General features: G+C 39.4%; 1 protein-coding gene across 3 annotated transcripts in view; it reads left to right on the top strand.

The window, feature by feature from the left end:
• The window catches only part of tbc1d22a (TBC1 domain family member 22A), a 143123-nt gene that overhangs the window by 8832 nt on the left and 108354 nt on the right, over positions 1-25937 (top strand). For all 3 annotated transcript variants that reach the window (XM_023952363.1, XM_023952361.1, XM_023952362.1), the window contains exons 3-5: positions 3011-3194; positions 3357-3603; positions 8872-9054. In XM_023952363.1, coding sequence (XP_023808131.1) covers positions 3011-3194; positions 3357-3603; positions 8872-9054 — 614 coding nt within the window. The remainder of the gene's footprint in view (positions 1-3010; positions 3195-3356; positions 3604-8871; positions 9055-25937) is intronic.

Genomic DNA, 25937 nt, shown 5'->3' with positions numbered 1-25937 from the left:
ATCAATATTAAAGGATTAGTGAAAACCATTGACAGGGAGTCGTTTGCACTTACTGTACAGGTCTTGAAGAAGTTGGAGGCATCTTCATGCAGATAAACAGGAAGTGCAAGGAGGACAAGTGCCCGTCTCATGTTCACGTCACGCTGGTCCTAAAAGAATAAAAAGAAATATCCATTACCTTTGAAGCAAATGCAGAGCAAACACTTCCATTATTTATTTAAGGAACTTTAAGAAATAATAAAATGATACCTTTTCTAGATGTCTATTTCTAGTGAGAGTACAATACAGTGTTTATGTCATGATCCACTTCAGGTCAAAGACCCAAAGTCATTTTTAAGGCAAGTTACACCTTGGCTTCTTACAGCTGTTATCCGTTTTTGAATTATGCACATTAGAAATTCACCTGGAGGTCATAAATCCTAACCAAGCTGGCCAGTTCCTGTCTGTTTTGGTGGACTTAGTCTCAGAAAAGGGCAGCTTTAAGTTACACAAACATGTAAAAACTGCACAATTTCCTCTGACTGCATCTACTCTACATAAATCCATTTCAGATCTTGACAGATGAGTTTTCATGGTTTCAAATGATGGAATGGTGCTAATGCAACATCATTTTATTATTGTAATATACTGTCATAAAGACATGACAATATTCCAAAGTGTCTCCACATACATGGCAGTGGAAACACTTTGGAATATTTGCTATGTAGTACTGCAGTATTATATGTAGTACTGCATAGTGCCAAAGTAACAGAACACAACTTGCACCTTCATTCCATTGTGCCACCTTCAGCCTGCAATCTAAATATGTTTAGTTCAAATGTAAATAATTTCAGCTCTATTTAGACCTTTGGCTAGTTAAAATGTGCATAAATGTTTCCATGCTGCCGTATAAATCTAATAATGGTAATAGTTCAGGATGAATATATTAAATAAGTATAAAACTCACCCACAGACACCTCTTTTCTGGTGAAATGGTGACTTTCTGGTGAACTTTCTGAAGTTCAGTTTCTGAAGTTCAGTATCTGAAAAAGTCCAAAAGAGATTTTTCAATGTTAAAAAATGTTTCAATTATATTCTGATCAAAAAACATTTATTGCACTACACAACCTATTGCATTTTTTGTTTTTTTAAAATAGCTCTAGACAAATAACTGATCAGGAGACAAGTTACCTGGCTGGCCTTGGCGTCTACCTGAGGTGAAACACTGAACACTCTGTAGTTCGGTACCTGAACACAACACGAGCACGTTGATTAATTTATTTTTACAAAAACCTTTTTTTATAACGGAGATCAGTGATTTATAAAAGCTTAAAGCTGCATTCAAAACCCAATGCTTCCATGTAGCAACCAGGCTTAAAACTGTTGGCGGTAGCTCCTCCCACACAACCGTTAGAGGCTTTGAGTGACATTTTTGGACAAATGTCCAGCAGCAAACTTTAGCCACAGACAGAGGCCTCCAACGCGAATTTCACACGCGGATCATGTTTAGTGTGATTGCAGCATAACAGATCATTTCTACCTCTGAAAAAAAAAAAAAACCTCATCACTGTCGTAACTTACGGGCAGAAATGCATTTTGGGTTTGGCTCGCCATACGTCTGCTAATATGACAAACTAATCATGTATGCATTGCCACATTAAGCTCTAAAACAATCGTAACACACATATGTTTAAACAACAGTAAACCACATTTACGGTAGTATAAGAGCATTCTTAAAGCATTCATTCAAAATAAACCATGAACGATACTTACCAAATTAAATCAGGGCTGAAGACAAGACGGCACCATCAGCGATGAGGCGGATGAAAAAAAAAAACCCGAGGTTGGGGCGTCTTGAAGCGGGACGAAATCGCAACGCTTTGCAGAAAAATAAAATGCTCGACTTTCAATTTCAAACGTCGCTTACTCGCATTCGGCAAATCCAACATGGCCACCTGAGCTAACGTAGAGAAAACGAAAGACCCTCCCACCAGTACGTGATGACGTCATGACGCTACTTCAGGGATCTTAAAATTTTTGAGTGCTAGATACAAATAAGCTTTAAAATATTTAGCACTGTTAAGTTAAATTTGAAAAAATCTTGATAGAGCTTAATACTTTATAGTTGAATCAACTACAAAATGACATTTAAGTTGTGTAACCTTAATAGTTATGAGTCAGTACAAGTGATAGGGTTTAGAGCAGAGGTGGGCACTGAGGGCCGCATTCCTGCATGTTTTCCAGCATACCCTGCTCTGGCATGTTCTAATTGGCTGGACACACCTGAACCAGGTAATCAGCCATGAGTAGGGCAAGATTATTGGCTGGACACACCTGAACCAGGTAATCAGCCATGAGTAGGGGAAGAGTATCTGGAAATCATGCAGACACACCGGCCCTCGAGGCCTGGAATTGCCCACCCCTGGTTTAGAGGGTGTTCAAAATGGGAGGTGGCGGCCTCTCGTCCAATCAGAGCACGAGAAATCATCTGCCTTCCGTTTCATGCAAAGTGCCTTCCTTTTCATTCAAAGTGCCTTCCTTTTCATCCAAAGTCACTTCCGTTTCATGCATACTCCTCTCTCACACACACATATAAACTCTTCCTCACACGTTCATATATACTTGTCTTTCACATACATACATTCTTTTTTAAGAGTGACAATGAGAGTGAGAATGTATGTATGTGTAAAGTAATATATATGCATGCGAGAGAGAGAATATATGAATGTGCAAGTGAGAATATATGTATGCGAAAGAGAGTATATATGACTGTGAGAGAAAGAATGTATGAATGTGAGAGAGAGAATATATGGATGCGTAAGAGAATATATGTATGCGAAAGAGAGTATATATGACTGTGAGAGCAAGAATGTATGAATGTGAATGGTTCAGAATAAATAATGTCTTATACGGCCCCTCATACTTTGTACTTTTTTGTGTGCTTTCTGTTTCACATATGCTCCAATCATCCACGCTTGCATTTTTGTTTATCTTTCTCGTTGCTCACGCTCACTCTTTGACCCTCTCTTAGCCTCATGAAAGTGGGCTCCAGGCCCCCTCCGGCCACACCAGGCAAGCCCAAAAAGGCCACCACCTTCCAGGAGTTTGAGAGCATCACCAGCGACGCCTGGGATGTCAAAGACGACGACGATGAGCTGCTGGCCATGGCCGCACAGAACCTAAACATTGAAGTTGTCATGGAGACGGCAAATAAGGTAGACCGTTTTTTTATTTAAATTAAATTAAATTTTAAGCTAGCACTTGGTTTGGAAACATTTTCCGTACTGAACTAAAATCCTTTGTTTTGTAAATAAAGCTTTACAAAAAACCCACATTTCTGAGCCACATGATTCCTCAGCCTTCTGTGAACTTCACAGGTGATTGAGAATCACAGCAAACAGCAGGAGAGGCAGAGGCAAGACGACACGGGAGAGCTGGATCAAAGAGAAGAGGAGGAGGACGACGAGGAGGCAGAAGAGGAGGAGGACGAGGGACCAGAGGTGTGCAGGGTGGACCTCGGAGATGCCATCAGCCCCGACGCGTCATTTGGCTCCCAGAGCAGCCCCGACACAGAGGGCCGCCTCGTCAAGTCCCACAGTGAAGCTCCCATTGGGTCACCGAGAGGTCAGTGAGGAGGCATTATGTATGCATTTCTATTCATGTTTCTGTTTATTATTTAAGTCTTAGTAGAAAGGGGGGAGCTGATGGAGTCTGCAGAGATGAGCTTCAAATGTTCTTTGATAGAATCTGCTGCTCGCATCCAAACAGATCTGTTTGTTCTGCAAAGGAATCCATTTAAAAACAACAACAAAAGATTTCTTTCTACTGAGGAGCAGCTTGAAGAGGAATATTCTACTCTGTCTCTGTTAGGTTCTTGGTAATTAATGTTTTGTAACCAAATGAAGAAAACAAAAGTTGTTTTGCAATCCATTAAAAAAAAGACCAAAAAACACTAATACATGGAAGAAAAAAACAAAGCTTAAAGGTGAAAAAACTACAAGTTCAAATCAAAGTAAAATGAAAGAATACACGAAAATACATACTAATAATAAAATAAATGTTTTAAATTGAAGAATAAATATAAAGTACCTTCTGGCCAACCTGCGGGGGCAACGTCAGCACCTGCCCTCCATTCCACTTCTTATTGCATCTTTGACACCTTCAGTCATGTGGCCCTGCCGCCCCACTGGAGACCCCATATTTTACCTGCAGCACATACACTGCACACCCACACCACGCTACATAGGTGGTGCACAGCACATACATGGGGGGGCCTCCTATGCGCTTGGCTGGGCGGTCTTCCTCGCTCGGGCTGCGTAAGTACCTTTGACGGGGGTGTTCTGGGGTCTGTAGAGTCTCCTCCCTCCCTCTCTCGGTCTGGCCGTTCGAGCTGGGGAGGATCTGAACCCCCTAATGAGTACATTGTAGACTTTGGCCGCATGCTTATATCTCCACCCCCCACTTGCACGTTCACACTCATTCTGCTTCCTGTCTGCTATATCCTTCGCTTCCAGTATGATCCATGTCAGTTAAAAATGCTCGTCTTAGTGTGAGTTTCGCTCTTGGATGTCATGTTTTTCTTTCCAGCTGATCTAACACAAATGTTGTGAAGGTCAAAACCATGACCTTCTGAAATTACAGCAGCTTGGCACTCGTATCCTCTCACGTCCTCACGCTCTTTCTTTTTCTCCTACCCCCCCCCCCTTTCCCCCCCACACTATTCCCTTTCTGTCTTCCCTCTGGGAAAAAAATTAAATAAAAAAAACAAATATATGTATATATACAGTAAACCCTTGTTTTTCGCGGGGGTTATATTCCAAAAAGAACCCGTGATAAGCAAAATCCGTGAAGTAGAAACCTTTTTTTTTAAACAATTATTACAGAATTAAATACTCTATTATACATTGAAAAGAAAGAACAAACCATTTTACAGGCTCAAGCATTTGTTTCACAAATAAAAGTACTTTAGAAACGTTTCTTTCAACAAATAACTTCTGTACTGTACTGTCAAATAACTTTAATCATCAATGTGAACACAAGGCTTCAAATTGCAGAGATTAGCCCCGCCCACCGCGACCCGAGTAATTGGATTAAACGGGAGAACATTTAAAATGATTATGAAAAAAATACAAAGTACATTCGGATAAATAGTGACTCCGGTGTATTTCACTGCTCTTCAGTCTGAGCCGCTGCATCCTGACTCCGATCTGCAGTGTTTTCTTCTTTTGAAGCCCGCGGTGCAGGTGTGTTTGTTTGGGAGAAGAACATAGTGATTGGCAGTTGTTGTCGCTCTTTTTCTATGGGTTTTAGAGAAACTCAAAATTGCAAGAGAATTTGCAGGTACGTGTTGTAAATTTGGCAAGCTGTTTTTTACGTATGTGTACATATTAAACTGCAGCGTTATTGACCCACAGGTAGAGAAGAAGCGGAGTGACTTTTTAGCCAATCAGAATGCAGAACACAATGCACGATGCAAATCCGTGAAGTAGCGAAACTGTGAAAAGTAAACCGCGTTATAGCGAGGGATTACTGTGTGTGTGTGTGTGTGTGTGTGTATGTATGTATATGTATATATATATATATATATACATATACACACACAGTTTGTAAAAAGAAAAAACAACAAACGTATAAAACACACTTATCTTACAGAAACGGAAAAAGATACAATAGTACAAACAATCAGGAACTAAAAATAAAATAAAAATACAAGTTGGAGGAAAAAACTCAAGGAAGATTAAAGAGTAAAAATACATAAAAAAAGGAAGTTCAAACCAAAATAAATTAAACACTGTGTACATGTACAAATCTTCTATAAAAAATGCAAATAAAATAAAATCGTTAAATAAAAATTAAGACAAAATAAAGCAAAAGCAATAGTGAACCATAAAAAGAATAAATGAAAAAAGACTTCTAATAATTAAGAGGACAGAATAATAAAAAAAGGAAAATGAAAAGGTAAATTAAACAGTAAAATATAGGTAGAATATGTACGTGAGAGTGACACATATTAGGTAAATTAGGTCTCTCCTGGGACAAACCTACAGAGTTTTTGTCCCACAGTGCTATTGTGCTTCATATAATAATAAAAATGACAACAAAGTTATGGATAATAATTTCCTTATATGTCAAAAGTAGTTTCCATTGCAGACTCAGCAGGTTTTGCTTCCTCATATCTTTCTTCCTTATACCTTTTATACCAAAACATCAAATACAAAGGAAGGTTCCTCTAACGTCCTAAAGGAGAAGACTGGTTCCTTCTGGTGCCTTTTTTTTTGTTTTTAAATCTCAGTAAAAGCTGAAGGTGTTTTGGTTTCTCCAAAGCATTTTCCCCAGATGCAGTGTTTGTTGTTATCAATTAATTATTTTTGACAAACATTGACAAAAAATGCTTTGCTGACACTATTGTCATGTGTCTGCAAAGCAACACATATTCAAGATATACAGCTGAAATTCAAAGATTACTTCTTTATTTTTTACCGGTATGTTTAAAATATAGATTGGGTCCATCTTTTTTTTTTTTTCCTGACAGTCCACTTTCGGTGATAGTTTGTTGTTGTAAAAAGGACTAGGTGTTACAATCCCTAAAATTTTACCACTTTAACTTCAGAACTTCTTGAGATTGCTGCGAGACATATCATCTGTTGTGTACCTCGACATCTTAGGGTGTTTCTGCCAATTATCACAATACACCCTTTGCTGAGGCAGGCCCCCGCTATAGATTGATCAAGCCTGGGTGTGTGTCTCACTGTTATTTAGTCATGTTTGTCCATGTGATGTCACTTCTCACATGGACAAAGACTTAAATAAACTGTTTATGGCAGGAGAAAGTTTTTCATTTAAGTTCTTGACGGTGTCTGTTTTGTTCTTTCCCCATTATTTTAATTTAATGTGTTGTGTGAGGGGAATCTTACCCTCTTCACCCCCAGGGCTAATTTGAAAAAGACATTTATAATCTCAAAAGGACTTCCCTGGTTAAATAACATTGAATTAAAAATAAACAAATCGCACCTTTTATTTATTATATTTATATTACTATTAATAAAGGTTAACTCATTTGATCTACTTCATAAAGGGCTTTATTGTTCGAGAAACACAAAAGCTTCCATTACAGAGATGCTGCTACGCATCTTAACAATCCATTCCATTTTTTTAAAGTGCAAATTAAACGCTCGGGATCAGATTGTCGTCTTTTTATTCCCACCTTTTAGAAGCCCAAATAGGATATTAAAATAGGCTTGCAGCCAGTTTCTGTAATTGCATGGTTATGTTGGTGCACCACGCTGTTGCTGACAGATTATTCCCTGAACTTCCAGCATACGTCCTGACATTTCAGACTGGATTTGTGGGTTTTGTTTATTTAATCATTTTTGGCACATCTGGAGGAACATGAGGCGCCTAAAGGGCCATGTTGATGGTTTTTTTTTTTTTTACCTCCTGCATCTACAACTGTTCTTTACCTTGATGTTTCATTTAAAACATTGACTGAATATGAGAACTGAACTAACCCCTCCCTCATCACATTCCAAACAGGAGGTACTGGGTGGCTCCAAGAACCCAAAATCCCATTAACTTCTGTTGAAAAATAAACGGCTATTACTCAATCATTATATTTGTCAGAATAACCATTCTTACTCTGCTACCTTTTTTTAATATTCTTGCTAATCCTAACTTTTTTCACATTTCTTCTTTATTACAAGTTATTCGAGTTATAAACTGACCAATCATATGCCTAAATAAATGTGTCTGACGTTTGAAATGTTTTAGATCGCTGCCATTAAAGATCTCTGATTATACTTATTTTTTTCAAAGAAGTAATTTTTTTAAAGTGCTGTATAATGTTTAACGTTTGAAATGTTGTGTGAAAGCCAATGACAAGTGTTCTTTGAGGTGCTTTAAAGTGTTAGGGGTGTGGACTTCCAATAAGCTCACTTCTTATTGGCTAGAGTGGTTGCCATTGAAACAATTACTCGGACTAATCACTGCCTACTGACATCCTCTGGTTCCAGCATGGCAGCCTCTGTTTCACAGAAAAAAATTGGCCACTGAATGAATTAATCTCATTACATTGGAGCCGCAAGTGAGTCATTTTCAATGGGTGACGTCACACTCACTTAGTCCAGTTCTCATATGCAGTCAATTGTGAGCCCAAATATTTTTATTGAGGCATCTTATTGGTCAGTTTATAACTTGAAAACTTTAACTACAGAAAAAAATTTAATAAAAAAATGAGCAAATTAGCAAGAACATGTTAAACATTGGCAGCAGAGCAGGAATGGTCGTTCTGACAAATATAATGACTGAGTAGTAGCTGTTTTTTGGCTTCTTGGAACCAGTGGTTACCGGTAATTCCTGTTTGGAACGCGAGGGCGAGGGGTCACTCATTAAAAGTTCCTATATTTAGTCATGAGGAGCCCTATTGTTGAACTTTCAAAATTTTTGACAGATTTTCTGAGCCCATTTTCAAGTGGTAGGGGGTGTGGGCTTCCAACAAGCTCACTCCCGATTGGCGCCAGTGGTTACCAAATTGATGATTTCTTGTTCCAATGTAGCGACATCTTTACTTAGAATAATGTATTACTGAAGTGGTTTCCTTTTGTAGGTACTGGATTGAAGCCATTTTCTTTGGGTGATGTCACACTCACTCTCATTCTCCTATACAGCCATAGATTTAAAACAAGCAGTCAATGTTTGCTGTCACCTCCATTGATGAATATTTGTTAAGTCTAACAAATATTTTATGCGCTCATATACTAAATATGGGTTCAAATTTTTTAGCTGGTAACTTTTGAATAAATGAGTGCCTCCTCGTTTTAATAACAGATCACTGAGTGGGATGAGTAATTTTAGTAGGTATCATCATCTGTATTCCCCCGTCTAATATTTCACCAGATGCAGCAAGTGAGCATGCGGCCCTCCACAGACAGCGGTCTCTGCCCCACCGGCCCCCCATCATCCCGCTGGTGGCTCGCATGGCTGATCAGAACACATCTGGCACCCTGGCCATGACCGAGAGGGAGGCGTCCCGTCTGGACAAGTTCAAGCAGCTGCTGGCAGGGCCCAACACAGATCTGGGTAAGGAGGCCTGTGCCCTCATTCTACCCCTTATCTATCTGTCTGAGTTAGTGGTCTGAAACGCTTCCACCCCCCTCTCAGAATTTCTCAGTTTCTCTTGTTTTTTTCTTTTCTTTTTTAACGTTGCATGTTCTCTTTCTTGTTTTGGTTTCCTGAACTCTGTTGCGTCTAACTTTCTCTCTAAACTGATGCTTTATTCAACCCATCGGAAAGCTCAACATATATATATCGCCGAATCTTGACTGCAGCGGTGGTGCTGCGCGAGGCGGGCTATATGTTACGTGATGACGTAACAAAGTAACGCTTTTTTGTAAGGAGAAGCGATCCAAATCTGAAAAAAAAACAAGAATTAAGGACTAAAAACTGGTTAATATGTATTGCTTTGGTAAGTGACCATGGTATAAGCGTGTTAATGGCCTTCGAAGTGTGTTATTACTTTTTAACGCACTTTGCGAAAGCAACCATTCAGGCTTGCACGGCGTGCGTTAAAAAGTAATAACGCACACTTCGTCGGGCATTAACCCTTACGTATTTTACAGACATTAAGAGACACTGGATTACGGGGCATTAATGGAAGCAAAAACTGGGAAATAGTGTGATATGACTACTCTATCCCGTATGGCTAGAGTTGCCAAGAGGCAAGCAATTGGTCAGAGGTGTTGAATGGAAGTTTTTACAGTGAACTGTGTTAATCTTCATGTTTAATCAGCCTTTGCAGAGAGAACAACATGACAAATAAGTCAAATTTTACTAACAAGAACTCAAAATTATTCAGTTGTATCAAAACAGTTATACCGGGGCTGGTTTAGCTCGTGCTGGTTTGCGGCGCCTTCTGTCCGTGAAACCAGGGTTCGATTCCAGGCTGCTCCCTATTCCCTTCTCTGCTGCTGTGCCGGTCCCAAGCCCGGTTGGATTGAGAGGGTTGCGTCAGGAAGGGCATCCGGCGTAAAACATTGCCAAGTTACCCATGCAACTCATCCTCGAGGGGAGGGTTGTTTCGCTGTGGCGACCCCTGATGGGAAAAGCCGAAAGTGACAGATCAAAACTGTTATACCATGGGCCGGGTGAATACTCGATTCTGATTGGCTGCTGGAAAAAAGAAATTCCGGTCACATAGCTTAAATGTTCGATATCACTGCATTGGCTTTAGCTTCATCATCTGGACAAAAACAAGCGGTAAGAGGTGAATTTTGGTAAGAGGTGAATTTTCTCTCTGATCTGATGCTTAATTCAACACCATCATGACGATCAGCGTACATATCGCTGTCCTTTGCAGCTGCAGGCGAGGCCCATGCCGGCTGAGCCGGCTAAGCAACACCACCTAGCAAATTGTCTGCTTTTTGTGAAAAAAGCAATCCAAACCAAATAATAAGAATAAAGTTCCACCTGATTAAATATTTCTTTCTTTTAAAAGTAACCATGGTCGGGCTAATGGCCTTCAAAGTCCTCCGCTTCGCGTCGGACGGTTCAGGCTTCCACGGCTTGCGTTAATTTCTGATAATATACACTTCATCGGACATTAACCCTTACATAAAAAACAATACTCCCACCTTTTCTCTTCATCATGTTAAAGCACAACATACATGACTACAGTATCCATAATGCTACAACAACCCATCATGCTATGTAGTCAACAAAAGTCGTCAAATCTTATTTGGGACTGTTGCCTGTATCTATTCATGCTTATGTAGCTTTTGACCATGTTGTGGTGTTTTTCGATTAAATATGTGTGAAATCCTTCACACATCTCTAAAAAAATGTGTTTTTATTGTGCAGTTACAATTTATAAAAGTGTAAATAATTCTCCTACAACCCTAAATGTCTCCTAACCTTGTCCAGTCTTTTCAAAATTTCTATGTAATTGTAATCATATTTTACTTTTATTTATTATTTGAGTGCTATTTTTAAAATAAAGCGGCATTCCAAATGGGAAACACAATCTTAATGATCTACATCTTTACAGCTGTATTGTGTTTGGATATATTTAAATGACGGTTTGGCTTTTTATTTTGTCAAACACATTTTTTAGGACTTTATGGGGAATTCTCTCAGCTTTTAACCCTTTAAGCCTCGAGGGGTTGCTGGCAAAAGCTAAATAACACACACACTTTGATGTACTGTAACCCCTTTGCATTTTGGGCTTTTGTGCTCTAAACCCTTACGTTGATGTGTAGCTACTCAGGTTTTTACGACTTTTTTCTAGACATTACATGTCTGTTTCGTCCACAGTTTGAGCCCTTCGATGGGAATAGTAACCATGTTCTTTGAAGGCCAATTAGAGAGGAAACTAACAAATACAGTGGAAAAGTGATGCTTCTATTGCAAGGCACTCTGAAAATCCACTATCTTTTTGATTCAGTTACATTATCTTAACCAAAATATACCATCCCAGACCTAAAGGTACAGCTTGTCATGTGCATGGTGCACGTTACCTTGAAGCTCATCTTTCTGAGAGGCATGCACTTTTGATTTAATGACCTGATAATTAGGTTTTCTGGAAGGCTTTTCTCATGAAATATTCATGAAGTGGCCTGACTGATTTTGACTTTCATTGATATTGGTATTGACTCGGTACCAATATATCATTTAATTTATTCACAGAAGCTCCTGACATGAGTATTGTGACCCCGGCCTTATATTTAGTTCTTTTAGAGCTGGAAACAGTTGGAAGTGCGAAGTGGGGCACTTTTAACAGGATCAGAAAGAAACAAATGAACCATCAAATTCCGTAAAGTACAAGTATTCCATTGTATATTTGTGAAAAGTATTAAAGACTATTTATAAAATTAGAACGTTTTCAAGAAAAATGCAGAAAAGAACATTACTTTTATTGCAAACTGAGAGTCAAGGAAATGAAAGTTAAATGGTTTGTCCAACCATCAACAACGCTACCACTAGTTTCTTTATTGTTCCCAAAATACCAGTTATTCTGAGAACTTATGCTGCTAGACAGTCTCCTATTGCTCAGATAAATCATGTTAGTGATGGAGTTTTATGTATCGTTACAGCTCTCTAGAAGTGTGGTGTGATTGACAGGAGATCCATCAAAGTTCAAGCAATGATCCGACACAAACATCAATAAATTAATCCAACAGCATTTTAATCAATAGGAGGTCCAAACCTTTTTTGCTTTGCTTTTTTATATTTTTATTTTTTGCTATTGAATTGAATTGGTGGTTGAGTCAAGATAAATGCAAGTGTCCATGTAAAAGGCTTTTATTTCAGAAACTGTCTGCATGCACACCATTCTGAAAAAGGACCAGTAGCAGATGGAACACATTGATTTGTTTCTTGATTTGTAAATGAGAAAAATAAAAGCAGTTAAAATGTACCATATAGTAAGATGTGAATCAAAAAGAAGCAAAGGAAAGATAATATCCGTTATCAATTATTACTGTTGACACTGGTTGACATGCTTAGTTTGTCTAGCCTAACATCACAAAACAATTTCTGTTTCATGTATTGTAAAAACTGAGAAACTGACAAGAATTGTTATTGTTCCTTTAAGAATTTTCCAGAAATGGACTACCATCTCATTACTTTTAGTTTTTTTTCCTTTTAAGGTTGTTGTAACTTACTGATACAAAATCACGTTTAATACATTTAAAAAGAAACTTTTATTTCTAAGTTCTATATCATTTATAAAATACAAAAGTCTATAAAACCATAACATTTCAGTAACCTTACAAGGATGCCATATGCTAGAATAAAACGAAAACACCGGACAGATCTCATAAGTCCAACACCATCAGATATGAAACAGAAATGAGCCATAAGTATGACTATTGCACACTTTTACATTTTGCTTAGGGTTAAAGAGATCACAGTCAGGATCATAGATGAGAAATTCAAATTTTTATTCAAGGTAGAGTTTGCAGTTGAAGATTTATGTAGATTTGTGTCTTTCTAGAAGACACAACATGGAGGAGATTGGGGGACGAAAGTCTACAGCTAATCACGACACTTCACAGAAGTGCTCGGTTTAGGTGTTAAATGATAAAAGAAGGTCCATAAAAGAAAAATAGTTTATTAAATTTGTTCATTTTGAAAATGTTTTCCAAAACTACTGGATCGGGACTCTATATCAACAGATACTCAAAATCAAATGATTCGGAATCGGATCGAGCCCAAAAAACCCCGATCAGGACATCCCTAGCAATGATGAAACAGTCATTTCTCAACGTGGATTAAGAATTGTTTCACGCCTGACGACATCTTCCTCTAATGTTGCCTGATGGGGAACATGCTTGGGAACATTACATCATCCCGAACCTGAATGTAATCTGTGTTTTAAACGCCTTAATGATTTTTCTTGCCTAGGGAAGCAGGTTAAGCTATTCTGCGCGACACTCCAGTGAGTTCCTCTGTGCAATTAAGCTTCAAGTGCTTCACTTCGAGAGGGAACTTTATCCACCAAACTTGGAGGTATGCCGGTTGAATAAAAGTCTGTTCATTTGTATTACTTCCACCACTTAACTGCTACTTTACTTTCCACTGATGGACCACTCAAAGACGAGGAGCAATAGTTAAGATCCCTAACTGCAAACTCTGGATTTGATTAAAGTTGAATGGGCTTCATCAGCACCCTGCCGTACTGTGTGAGAACTTCACGAGCAACACATAGTGGTTCACAAGTCATCAATGTTAGTCAACGGTGTTTGCGGCTGGCTCGGGCAAAGTGTATCTTGTACATCAGCGGAGTGTCTTGAGATGTCAGCCCCCATTAGGCTCTGCCAGGCGTCACATGCTGACTGTCTAAATTTAGTTTAGTCTCAGCGCCATGATTAGATAGCCCAGAACAGGCCAGCCACGCTGCTGGCAGCATGAAAGATGAACTTCATTCACAGGACATAATTAAGTGAGGGATTGGAGGAGGAGGGGTGCTGAGAGGTGATACAGACGGGGGGAAAAGATGGGACTGATAAGATGAAAGTTTAGTGATTGCCGTGGGGAGATTAAGCCATTGCAGTGGGCATGTCATACGCGTTCAAGAACGCGGTACAGGCACATTCTTGAACAGGCTTTCAGTATATGGTGTTCACACTTTCCTACAGTTTCTAGCTCAGGTCTGCCGCCTACAGTTGGAAGAGGCTTTGTGCGAAATGTCGAAGCAGTGCAAATCTTGGTAATCCTGCTCCAGGCTTTTTCTTTCACAGTTCTGTTCTGATAAATGAAAGGCCTGTTGTCATATAATTCCAGCCAGGCACAAACAGCAATTATTGATTCCTCCTCCATGATCAATTTGTAAACCGTTAGCACTTCTGTGAATCAAAAGAGGTGCTATTCATACGTCACTACCAAATGCAAGTCCCTGATTGGTTGAAGTTTGTCCTGGTTTAACTTTCAACATGCGTTCAATTGCCACACGTTTTGTATGTAGAGCTCTAGAACAGTCGTTAAAAACTTGTGTAGCATGAGAGTTTTGAATGTGGAAGCTCAAAATGGGCCTTTATTTGCGTTTACAAAGTGGTGGCTTGAATGTGTGTTGCAGAGACTGGTGTGACTGTAGCATGAAACCCATTGTATATAACTTGATCCAGGGCTTTTGCTGCTCATTTCAAAATGGCTGCTTACATGTTGTTCACCTTTCGGCACATCTCTTCATGGGTTGCCACAGCGAATCAAGTTTCTCTGATTCGCACAGGTTGTTTGTCTGATGCCCTTCTTGACACACAACCCTGTGGGCTGGGGACAGGCCCCAGGAGACCCAGACTTATCTCAAAAACAATTTTGGCTTGAAAAATCTTGCTTATTTCCCAAACTTTAATATTAGAACAACTCGTATATTGTTTTTTTTTTTTTTTTTAAAGACTACTCGCTGTGTTAAGAGAATGCAAAATTAGTTTATAATAATTGGGTAAATAACTCAGGTCAATATTTTTGCGTCATTAATGAAGAAAAAAATGTACCAAATCATCCAGTGTGTCATAATTAATACTATTTAAAGCTCATGAAAAATGATATTGCAATGTTTTTGTGGATTTCATCTAAAAGTTTAAAAATACATCTTAAGTCCCAAAAAAAAAAAAATCAGTCAAATCTTTAATGTAGTTGGCTTTACAGGATAAAAACATCCAAAAATGTAGGAAACTTAACACATTTTCAGAGCTAGCTTATGTTAGGAAACATGCCAAGATGATTCAGTGGATTTCAGGCTTAATTCTTTACATATTTTTTTATTCTGATGCACACACACACCAGCAGACACCGTTGACAGTTATAACGCCCCCTTGAGTAAAAGAAAATTTTGATCGACTGTCTTTGAACTCAACGAACGAGGACCAGAGTGATCCATTAGCCGGTTCCTGACTTGAACTAATTGCACAGTAAGCCATCTTTATGTCTGAGCTGTTTGCAGCGCTTACTATCTCTCGCTGACCTTCCCAAGTAGTCTTTTAATTGGCTTACTGTTCAAAGGTGGAAGCTACCTTCTTCTCAATGCTAAAACCATGAACAGATGAAAGGATTTCTAAACTGACCCTGGATCGACACTGGTCCGTCTATGCTGCATCTCAGTTTCATTGCGCGGGGAGTCCGCTTTACGACCGTCGGTTAGTTTCTGTTGTCTCTGTTGCGTCTCCGGTCGGTCCCCTCTCCCACCTGGCTTCTGGAGGAGTAGTTTTCCAGCCCTGTGTAGAGTACTTCGTCCCGTTCTCTTTGCTCATCCTAAATTTTAGCAATCATGCCCTCTCCTTCCTCACTGAGTCCTGGTTAAAAAAAGGTTAATGGAAAGAAAAAGAAAACTGGCGTTATCCCATGGGCACCTCACCTTAAATATGATATATTTGTAGGAATATTTATTTTGAAAATACAATGAAGGCTTTTATCTTGAAACCTGGACCAGTTTCCCATTTCTCCGGCTTTTTGCAGCAAAATTGACGCGTCAACGGACTGGAACTGGAATGAACCCCTAAGCGTAAAGCTGGCGTTGCATTACAGAGGCAGTGTAAACATTCTGATCTATAAATAAACGTTCTATTTTTTGTATTAACACAACTCAATGGAGACGCACTGCAGACAGACCTGTGGAAGAGAGCCTTGACAGTTGGAGGCTGGGATTTGTGAAGTCAAACTATAGGAAATGTTAAATTTCTTTATACTTCACACTCAGGTATTGGTTAAAAGCAGGTTTAGACAATATGAAAGAGTTCCAAGTTAGTAGAATTGCAATAAATTAATGTAGTTAACCTGTAGAGGGCTTTAAAATAAGAAAACATCATAACGTATAAGTTCCTGTGAAAATTTAGTCAAAACAGCAAAATTAAACTGGGTTTCTATTAGGGCTGCACGATATGAGGAAAACTTGCGATATGCGATATTAGTGATCAATATTGCGATAACGATATATTTGCGGTAAATAAACAAATAGAAAAATAAACAAAAACATCATTCCCATTTCATTGCAACAGTTTAGAAATTATACTCCAAATGACCCTCATTGACATGGGGGACAAACGTCAGGGTGGCTAACCCTGGTCCTCAAGAGCCTCAACCCTGTCTGTTTTCCAATTCTCCCTAGACTGCTCGATAATGATAACCAAAATCAGGTGTGTTCAGTCAATCAGGATGTGAAATCACTTGAGTCAGCCAATCAACAGCAAGCTGGTTAAGGAGAGCTGGAAAACAGGCAGGGTTGAGGCTCTTCAGGACCATGGTTAACATAATAGGCCTCCATCTGATTGGTCAACAATGGGAAGGCGTCCATCTGATTGGTCAAAGCATAAAGGGATTTATTTGATGTGTTAAATGCTTCAAGCTGCTAGAAGATTGTTTTAACACATTTTGGGTTTGCGATTTATTGCAATATTCACCGTCTTTTGCGATATGCATATTGCAGAGCTGGATATTGCGATAACGATAAATTTGCGGTATATTGTGCAGGCCTAGTTTCTATATATTTGGATTGTACACTGTGCAATCCAGTACAATTTTCTTTTTTTCTTGAATTCATTGATATGTTGTATTTTAAAGAATGTAGCATATTCAGAAATTCTATTTTTATTTGAAATAAAACAAAATCAAATAAATGAAAAGGTATTTTTGTAATATTTGGTGCATTGACATGATTTTACAGTGTTTTGTTTTCTGTGTTTAAAGCTTTCATAAGCCATCTGCTCAAGTCATATTTTAAGCACCATTTGCATTTATTTTTATTCCTTTTAATAGATTTCAAGACCAAGAGTTGGCATCTGACATCAAGCAGTTGATATGCTGCTGTTGCTATGGCGATGGTCCCTTGGCCTCTCTTCTTTTCTTCCAATTTATCCTGACTTTCTGTTTCACTTTGCCCTTTTCACTAGTTCCTCAGCTTTGACTTTCTTTCCCCCTCCTTTTTTTTCTCATTCTCCTTATGTGTTCATTATACAAGGCAAAGTCTGCTTCACACATACTCCCACACACGTTTATGAACACATATCCAACATCTGCGGGTCGCCTGCACCATAAATAACACACAAGAACACCAAGGCACTGTTAACCAACATGAAGAAAACAAGAGAAACACGGTCAAATCTGGTCACATGCACGCAGAGGCCGGTTTTCCTCTTGGTTTTCTTGCTGCCCGTCAGTGTGTCTCAACTCTCTGTTGGGGGTGCTGCAGCTCTTTGTTACAGCTCTAGCACTGCAGCGCACTTCTCCCAAACTGCCAGCACCCTCCCCTGCTGCAACACTGGCATGAATGCCTCCTGCTTTGAGCCACAGTTTTTGCCCCACTCTCTGCAGAGCTACAGCCTGCAATCCTGTTACACAGCACTCACCACATGACAGGCTTAGCATCAGTGCTGTTTGCAAAGTTAATAGACACCATCAAAGTATGAAGTGGCGATGTAATTCAATTTAACTTTGTCCTAATGGCTCGCCTTCGAGCGCTGTCTGCGCTTGTGATAATTTCAGCAGTGTTGCTCGGAGGGTATAAGAAGATGATGCAGCATTAGCTGTCGAAGCTTTTTCCTGAAAAATGTCAAAGCCTCAACAAGAAGGTTCCCTTAGAGACGATTCGGATGTCTGTCTTTGTAGCAGGAATGTAAGAACTAATGTACTTTTTTGGTTTTTCTTTTGCACCAACAAATTTTAATTGACATTTTTGTAGTCCTTTCCTAAATATATATATTTAGTGCACATATTTGCAGATTTCTTGTAGCAGTGCCCTAGGTGGTTCTACTACCAGTTATCTTAAGTGTCAGTACATCTAAACGTGTGGCCTTTGAGGGAGATTCATTTACCCGTTCCCTCTTTAATCCGCTTGACTAAGCAGATTTGAATCTTAAGGGGTTTTTTATCTGACAAAAAAAGAAAGGTCTAATTGAGATTTAGTCACATGCACCCGCATGGAGGATCTATCCGTTTGGGTTTCTGGGTTGTCCAGGCCCGTCCAGTCATAGACCAGAGCGCCCACGTCTTACAAAGAGTGTAGGTGTGTCTTGCAGTTTTCTCGATACTTAATGAAAATGGAATTTGCGATTGTGCGGTAAGTCTCTTCTAAAGTATTTGTAAGGCTTAAGTACACTATGTTACCAAAATTATTGGCTCACCTGCCTTCACTAACATATGAACTGAAGTGCCATCCCATTCCTAACCCAGAGAGTTCAATTATGACGTCGGTCCACCTTTTGCAGCTCTTGGAGCTTAAACTCTTCTGGGAAGGCTATCCACAAGGTTGAGGAGTGTGTTTGTAGGATCTTTTGACCATTCTTCCAAAAGCGCATTGGTGAGGTCACACACTTTTGTTGGTGGAGAAGGCCTGGCTCTCAGTCTCTGCTCTAATTCATCCCAAAGGTGTTCTGTTCAGGCCAGTCAAGTTCATCCACACCAGACTCTGTCATCCATGTCTTAATGGACCTTGCTTTGTGCACTGGTCATGTTGGAAAAGGAAGAGGCCTGCTCCAAACTGTTCCCAGTTGCTGTTGTTCCCAAACTCTTTCATTTTGTTCTGATAGAGCTGACGGTTGACTGTGGGGAGGACATTTCACCACTGGATTTGTTGCACAGGTGGCGTCCTATGACAGTTCCACTCTGGATTTCACTGAGCTCCTGAGAGCCGCCCATTCTTTCACAAATGTTTGTAAAGTCAGTCTGCATGCCTGAGTGATGATTTTATACACCTGTGGCCAGGCCAAGTGATTAGGACACCTGATTTTGATCATTTGGATAGGTGAGCCATTACTTTTGGGGAATATAGTATATACTATGAGGTATGGGGGATGCTATTGGATGGTACCCTTGCACTACACCCTATTGGTTAGCAAGGTGCGAGTACTAGCCCGTTACTGATGGTGCGCGATTATCACACCCATGGGGTATGCACATAATACAGGAAAGTGCCCTTAGGACAGCCCTAGAATGCCTACACAAACAATGTATATTTTCTTAATTCCCAACAGTCGGGCTGCACGCAAGGATCCTGCAAGGACCGTGCGCTTATCATGTGAACAGCACTTGCGGGTCCTGTGTGCAGTCTGCAGAATTGGGGGTAGGGGTCAAAAAAAAGAAAAATCTGTTCAACACACCTGCGTCTCACCTATTTCATGCTTACTTTACCCTTTTATGTTGTATAAGTTCTAACCACGCCTGTACACTCATCTCTGTTCAATATCCTCTTAGGGATATCCATCCAGTTTCCTGAGGACATATAATCCTTGTAGTCAAGTTTTTTTTCTTGTCGTTTTAACAAGCTTTAAATGAGTTTATGAGCCGTCTGCTCCCTCCTGGGTGTACTGCTTTGTCCTTTAAATGAGTCGGACTGTTCTAGACTGACAATGCATTCAAGAGTTATAGATGGATGATCTTAACTTTTAAGCACTTGGCATGAATAGGTTTCTTTACTGGTATCTGTTTTCTGCACAGCAATGACCAAATGACTTTGGAAGACCATCCAATGGCATTTTTAGTTTTTTTTTTTGCTTCTACGGTTCATCAGCAAGTTCTTATCAGTGAGTCAAAAATAAAAAAGATTATCCCTTTAGGCTTTAGTGCCACATGGGAGTGTCTACCTGCCAGCTGTGTTTGCAAAGGAAGCGCTTGCTGCATAATGCAGGTCTTCCACAGATGTGCGCGACTCCCCCATGCGTAGAGGTGGCCGTTGTTGCGTACCTTGTGGTGTTTTAGCCCACTGGTTGCGCTCCCTATGAATGATGCTTGAAGAGTGGATGGCTCCGGCCTGCCAACCAACTTCCCTGGCACTCCCATCAGCTCCCTGCTCAGCCAGCACTGACTGACAGCACTTCCTCCTTTTTTGGCTCTCTTTCTGTTCTTCATAGCAACCTTCACAGAAGCGTGCACACGGGCAGGTAGGCTGACTGACAGGCAGGCATGGAGCAAACGTAAATTCACGCTTAGACATGCACACTTACAGTCACCCAAATACACAGCTCCTTATATGAGCCTCACTCAGCCACCTGGCTCCATTGTTTTTGTCAGATCATGAAGTGTGGAGTCCTTTATCTGTGCAAGCAAAATTCTGATCATGGCCCTTATCCTTGTATTTAATGCACAATTGAAACTGAAATCAAAATTTGATATAACTTCATATAACCTTGAAAACATAAAAAAAAAAAAAAAGAACTGTGATGTTTTTCCATTTGAAAAAAATTGAAAACAATCCTAGAATCTCTAAAAGTTTCATTAAACTTAAAACCTTTTGAAATTCCTTTATTTCTCCCTACAGAGTGCACTATTAAAGGTGTTCGCCATTTTGTAGTGCTGTCAAAATCTACAATTCCAAAATCCAGTTCTCTTTATCCAAAACCAGTGTGCATCAATGCACACTATATTGGCAAATATAGACCACAATGCACCTGCTCCTGATTCACAACAATTTCAATAAATAATAAATACATGAAATCCAATTACAAGCATACTTTCTTTGTCTATGTTCTCCATCATGAGAAAAACACCAAAACAAAGGACTATAAAAAACAAAAACAAGGACTATAAAAATACCTTTAAGTTAATAAAGAACAGCTGCTTTGTGCCAATATCAATGAACACTTTGTTGCACATGCAAAACTTAACATTAGTAAACTTTTAGTTGGTAAAGTGTTAATTATCGGCGCAAAGTTCCTTTTCTCGTGACATAATCAGCTGATTTGCATCAATCGCATACCGTAAATATTTCACTACTTTAAAGTTTTGCGTATCTGCGTCATGCAACTTTTGTTCCGCTTTAGAATCTGCTAGAATACGTTAATTGCATAAGCAGTTTGAGTTTTGGTAGTCGAAAAAATTTCAACATTGGAGCTAAAGCTCTGCTGTTAAAGGGCTAAACTGTCTCTGGATCTTTATTCCTTGACATTCTCCCTTTTTTTAAGACAGGAAAAGCATTTTTTTTTAAAGAACAAAAAACCTTTTCCTGTCAGAAATCTTTATACTGTTCCAGCAGAGTCAGACAGATTGTAACTTAAGCCCATTTGATTTTGAATGAAATTGTCATGGTTGCTACAGAAGCGGAAGATCTTACTTCCTTTGAAATGCTCGACCTTTGCAAATGTGCTCTGTAGTCAACTGTTAAGGAAATGGTTTTGTGACCCACATGCAAGTGGTTCAAATCCCCACGCTTGCTCGTAAAAATCTGGGCCAGACATTCAAATAAGACAGTGTCTCCTCTTTCAGCAGTTCCAGTTTAGGTGGCCTTTATCGAAGCATCCAACCACATCTGCTTCACTGGAGCTGCTGCTGGCAAAAAGCACGGTAGCGACTACACTGGGGGACTCCATGTTGTGTTCATTTGATGTGACCTTTACGTCCCCCTTCCAGCTACTCTCAGGGCACTCTTCCATTGGTTATCTTGGCTGGTTATCTATATTTTAATGACAAACAAACACTAATAGTTAGTTTTTTTACTCAGTTAGTCCCCCCCCACTCCAAATGTCACTGCACCTTCTCTCCATCGGATGGTCCCACATCAGAGCAGCTGTTGTGGGTGTTTGACATCAGGTACATGGTGTTTTAATCACCCCCCTGTGGTCGTCCTGCTTCACTCCAGCCAAGACAAAGTGCACCTCTGTAAGTTCATGCATAATGGAATACAGTCACAGAGAAAAATAAAAAAAAGAAAAAGCTTGCAGCATTTGCCCTTGAGTTGAACATTGCTGTTGGTACAAGTGTTTTTCATGCCAGAGAGGAGCACTTTCCTACAGGGTTGAATCGTTCTCTCCTGACCGAGTCCCCTGAGATTTTGCCTTAGAATTCTAAACACCCACAACACACATCATTCTTTTATCTAAAGTATATATATAAACCAATAATCAGATGCTTTACTGGCCCCTTCTGGGAGATTTAATGTTCCTTTTCCTAGCTTTTCTGTGTGCCTCATAACAATTGCCTGTGGGGTGAATTGACTGTAAGTTGCATCTTCACTTAATGAGTTTGCCAGCTTTTTTTCTGTACAAGAAATGTCTTTGCACCTGCAATTAGGAGGATTTATTTTGCACACATCAGGGTGTATAAATGGGAGTGACACGTTTGTGGGGGAGAGATAGCAGGCTTGTGTCGTTAGCTTCAGATCACGAAAAAACTGACAGCACCAGCTAAGTTCCCGGTCACCTCTGGGATGGCCCCAGAGGCTCCTTTTGCCCTGGATGTGACGAGTGTCCGCCCAGCAAAAGCAACAGATTAATTTTTAAAATGTCACGAAACGCCTTTAATTTATTCCAGCGAACATGGAGCTCAGCTGTCTCATTTACGGACACACCGTGCCTCAACTATGCTCAAGTCACCCTCCGTCTATGCCCCCTTTGGAAAATTTAATATTATTCCTCAAAAAACTCTGGAGGGATTTGGCCATATAATAGGGAAAATGGCAGATTGCATTGTTTCTCTTTAGGTGTTTCCCTAAAAACTAAAACATTTTATTTTGCCAAGAAGATTAAAGTATATACTTATTGATCTACAAGCTGTATATGATGTAAAATGATCAAGCAGCTGAATGGTTCAGTTGGCTGCGCGTAGGACTGGTGCATGGGAAATCAGGGTTTGATTCCCAGAGGGCGTGATGTGCTTCCTCTTGTGTGGGTCCTTAGGCAAGACCCTTCACTACTGCCTACCTATGTATCCACAAGGGGGCCCGAGTCTGGGTCCCCTGTGTCGGTCCCCAGCCTAGACAAAATACAGGGTTGTGTCAGGGAGGGCATCCAGCGTAAAAATCTCTGCAGAACTACCTGTGGGAATCAGTGAAAGCTGATTGTGGCGACCCCTGACGGTATATGCTGACATGTGTACAACAAGGCGTACTTATTGATCTAACTCTTAAACGTCTGGCTACTTAGAAAAATTCACTGTGATGCTGATGGTTGTAGCATTACCTTTGGTAGGGCAGGAGCTAATATGTCTGCCAAATTAATTCGACTTCTCTGTTCGTACTTCATGATAAAGAAACAACTTCCTGGATACGCAATATTACTTATCTCACATCTTCATGAAGTGATTTCTAATTCCTGCGTTTTTGCTTACACATGTGCCAATTTAAAACGAGAGATTATTGAAATAATGTGGAAACAAGCAGGGAAAAGTACATTCGTTCATTCAATATATATCATATGATCATTGGTTTTAGATATAGGAGATGGGATTGGATTATCTGGCCTACATGTCATTTGGAAAAAGTCAAATAACTTAAGAAATAGTTCATGATTGTGGATCATAATAACAAAACATTAGAGCGAACGAAACCCCTCTTGGGTTTTGATAGACTTTGTCATTGGTTACGTTGACAAAAGGATTTTCTTTAAAAACTCAACCTGTTTGATGATGAATTACTTTTCTTTTATGTGCTTTACCACTAATACCTATCTGTACTCAACAGTACAGTGGAGTGTTGACAGATGTTTTTTATAACAATCCTTTCCTACAATTATTGCAGCATCATGTAAAGACTGCCGGTCAACTGATTTTTCATCCCTCCCCCCTTCCTCCTTCTTCTCTTTACCGCTATATATGGTACGATAAATGCCAGGCAGGTGAAATTCAACATGGTTTAATTAAACTCCAACCACCAAGATTCATGGACTAATTTCTATGTCTGACAGTAAAAATAAAGCTTTAACGGGAGCAATCCAAGAAGAGAGACATCCTTGACAAACTATTAGGGGCATAATAAATGTGGGGAACATCACTTCCACCTTTAAAGACCTTTCCAAAGTTTTCCTATATACGGTAAGTTTAAATGTAGACCAAAATTAAATCCAACACCATAAGAAATGGTGACAGAAATTAATTTGCCTCTTTTCGAGTAGGGAGTTATTTCAAAGTCATGCAGAAAAAGAAAATTCCCTTGATACGCAGAGTTGGCAGACGGTGATCGCTTTATTTTTTTTTTCTTGCAAGGCAGAATGTTTCCTAAGCAAAACACATTGAAGTGTCGAGGCAGGGCTGTAAGCCAAATCCATCCTGCCCCTGCTGGTGTAATTATTGTTTTATGTCACTCCAGTAGCATGACATTATTATTAGTTGTTTCCCAAACTGTAAAATGGTTCTAAATCAAGGCTTGTAGAAATGTCTTCCACAAATAAAAAAGCTTCTTGGTGTATTAGATTTTGAGTGAATCTTTGTCAGAAAAATATTTTTGAAACCCAGAGTTGACAGATCAAGAATCTAATTCTAGAGAGTTCCTTTTCTTTTTCCATTTTAAAGAAGAACATATTAATCTACTGGGTGTTGTATCTGGAAAATACTTAATGTATGTCAAAATATTTGACGCATGGGAGAGAAAAAAAAGAATACTGTAAACATTGCGCATAAACTGTCACAGGAAAACATCTAAACCCAATGTTTTGTTTTTTCATTCTTCTCCTGCCCCGATCTCACGATCAGACAATGTACCCCCCCCCCCCCCCCCCCCCCCCTCCAGAAAACTCTTTTGCACATGACTGATTGATGTTCCATTTGGGGAAAGCTAATTTATGTGTTTTAAAAGATTGTGACGGATGATTTGACTGAAAGAAATGGGATCTGTTACACAGCGATGGTTTTGTACAGACGATGAGAAAATACAGTTTGGTTATCTGCAAAATATGCTGTAAAAATGTTGCACCAAAGGCATCATTACTGCAGATTAACCAGCTGAAGTGTTAAGTCCTACAGCACCACGAAATGCCTAAAAGTCTCTGTGGCCAAATCTCCACAAACACAATAACCCTTAAAATGAGCTGGTCACAAAACAAACATTTCTCACCTTTTCTTTGCTAAGTCAACCCCTAATGAAAAAAAAAACAATCAACAAATGTATAATATTTTACTTTTATTTGCTGTTATCAAGTTCTTCTGGTTTCAAACAAGATCAAGAAAATTGCTCCTTGACTTACATTCTCAGGAATTTGTGGGATTACATTTTTCTTTGATTTCAGTAATTTTTCATTACTTCCTTTGTGATCAAATAATTTATTTTATAGCTTATCATCACCAACATTTATGCACTGAGAATGCAATTTATTTTTCACGAATTTTCTAGCAGACACAGCTAGAAAAACACAGCTAGATTTTCTAGCAGCTTTTTTTTTGTTTCAAATCTTAGAATGCTAGGGTAGATGAAGTTAAGATGCGAGATTGTTCAAAGCATTTTCTCAATATATGGGATTTGATAAAATCAATTTGTCATTTTCTCCAATTAGGCCCTTTTTTTTTCTTTTGGTTATTTTTTATGTTATTTTTTTAGAAATTAACAGGACCAATCAGCAGCTGTTTGATGGCAGCTTCGTCACGTCAAACTGAAACTTAACTCAGCAAAATCAAAGATAAGAAAAAAGTGAGATGACACAGAACGCACGCGAAAACGTTTTTGCCGCTGGCAGTGGCAGTCTTATCACGCTAAGTCGCGCTCAAAGTGGTCAGCAAAATCAAAGATAGGAAAAAAAGCGAGATTTGCCACAACGCATGCAAAAATATGTGTTTTG

Source organism: Oryzias latipes, chromosome 23 (genome assembly GCF_002234675.1).
Source record: "Oryzias latipes chromosome 23, ASM223467v1".
Classification (NCBI taxonomy): domain Eukaryota; kingdom Metazoa; phylum Chordata; class Actinopteri; order Beloniformes; family Adrianichthyidae; genus Oryzias; species Oryzias latipes.
This window is presented reverse-complemented; position numbering and strand designations above follow the sequence as displayed.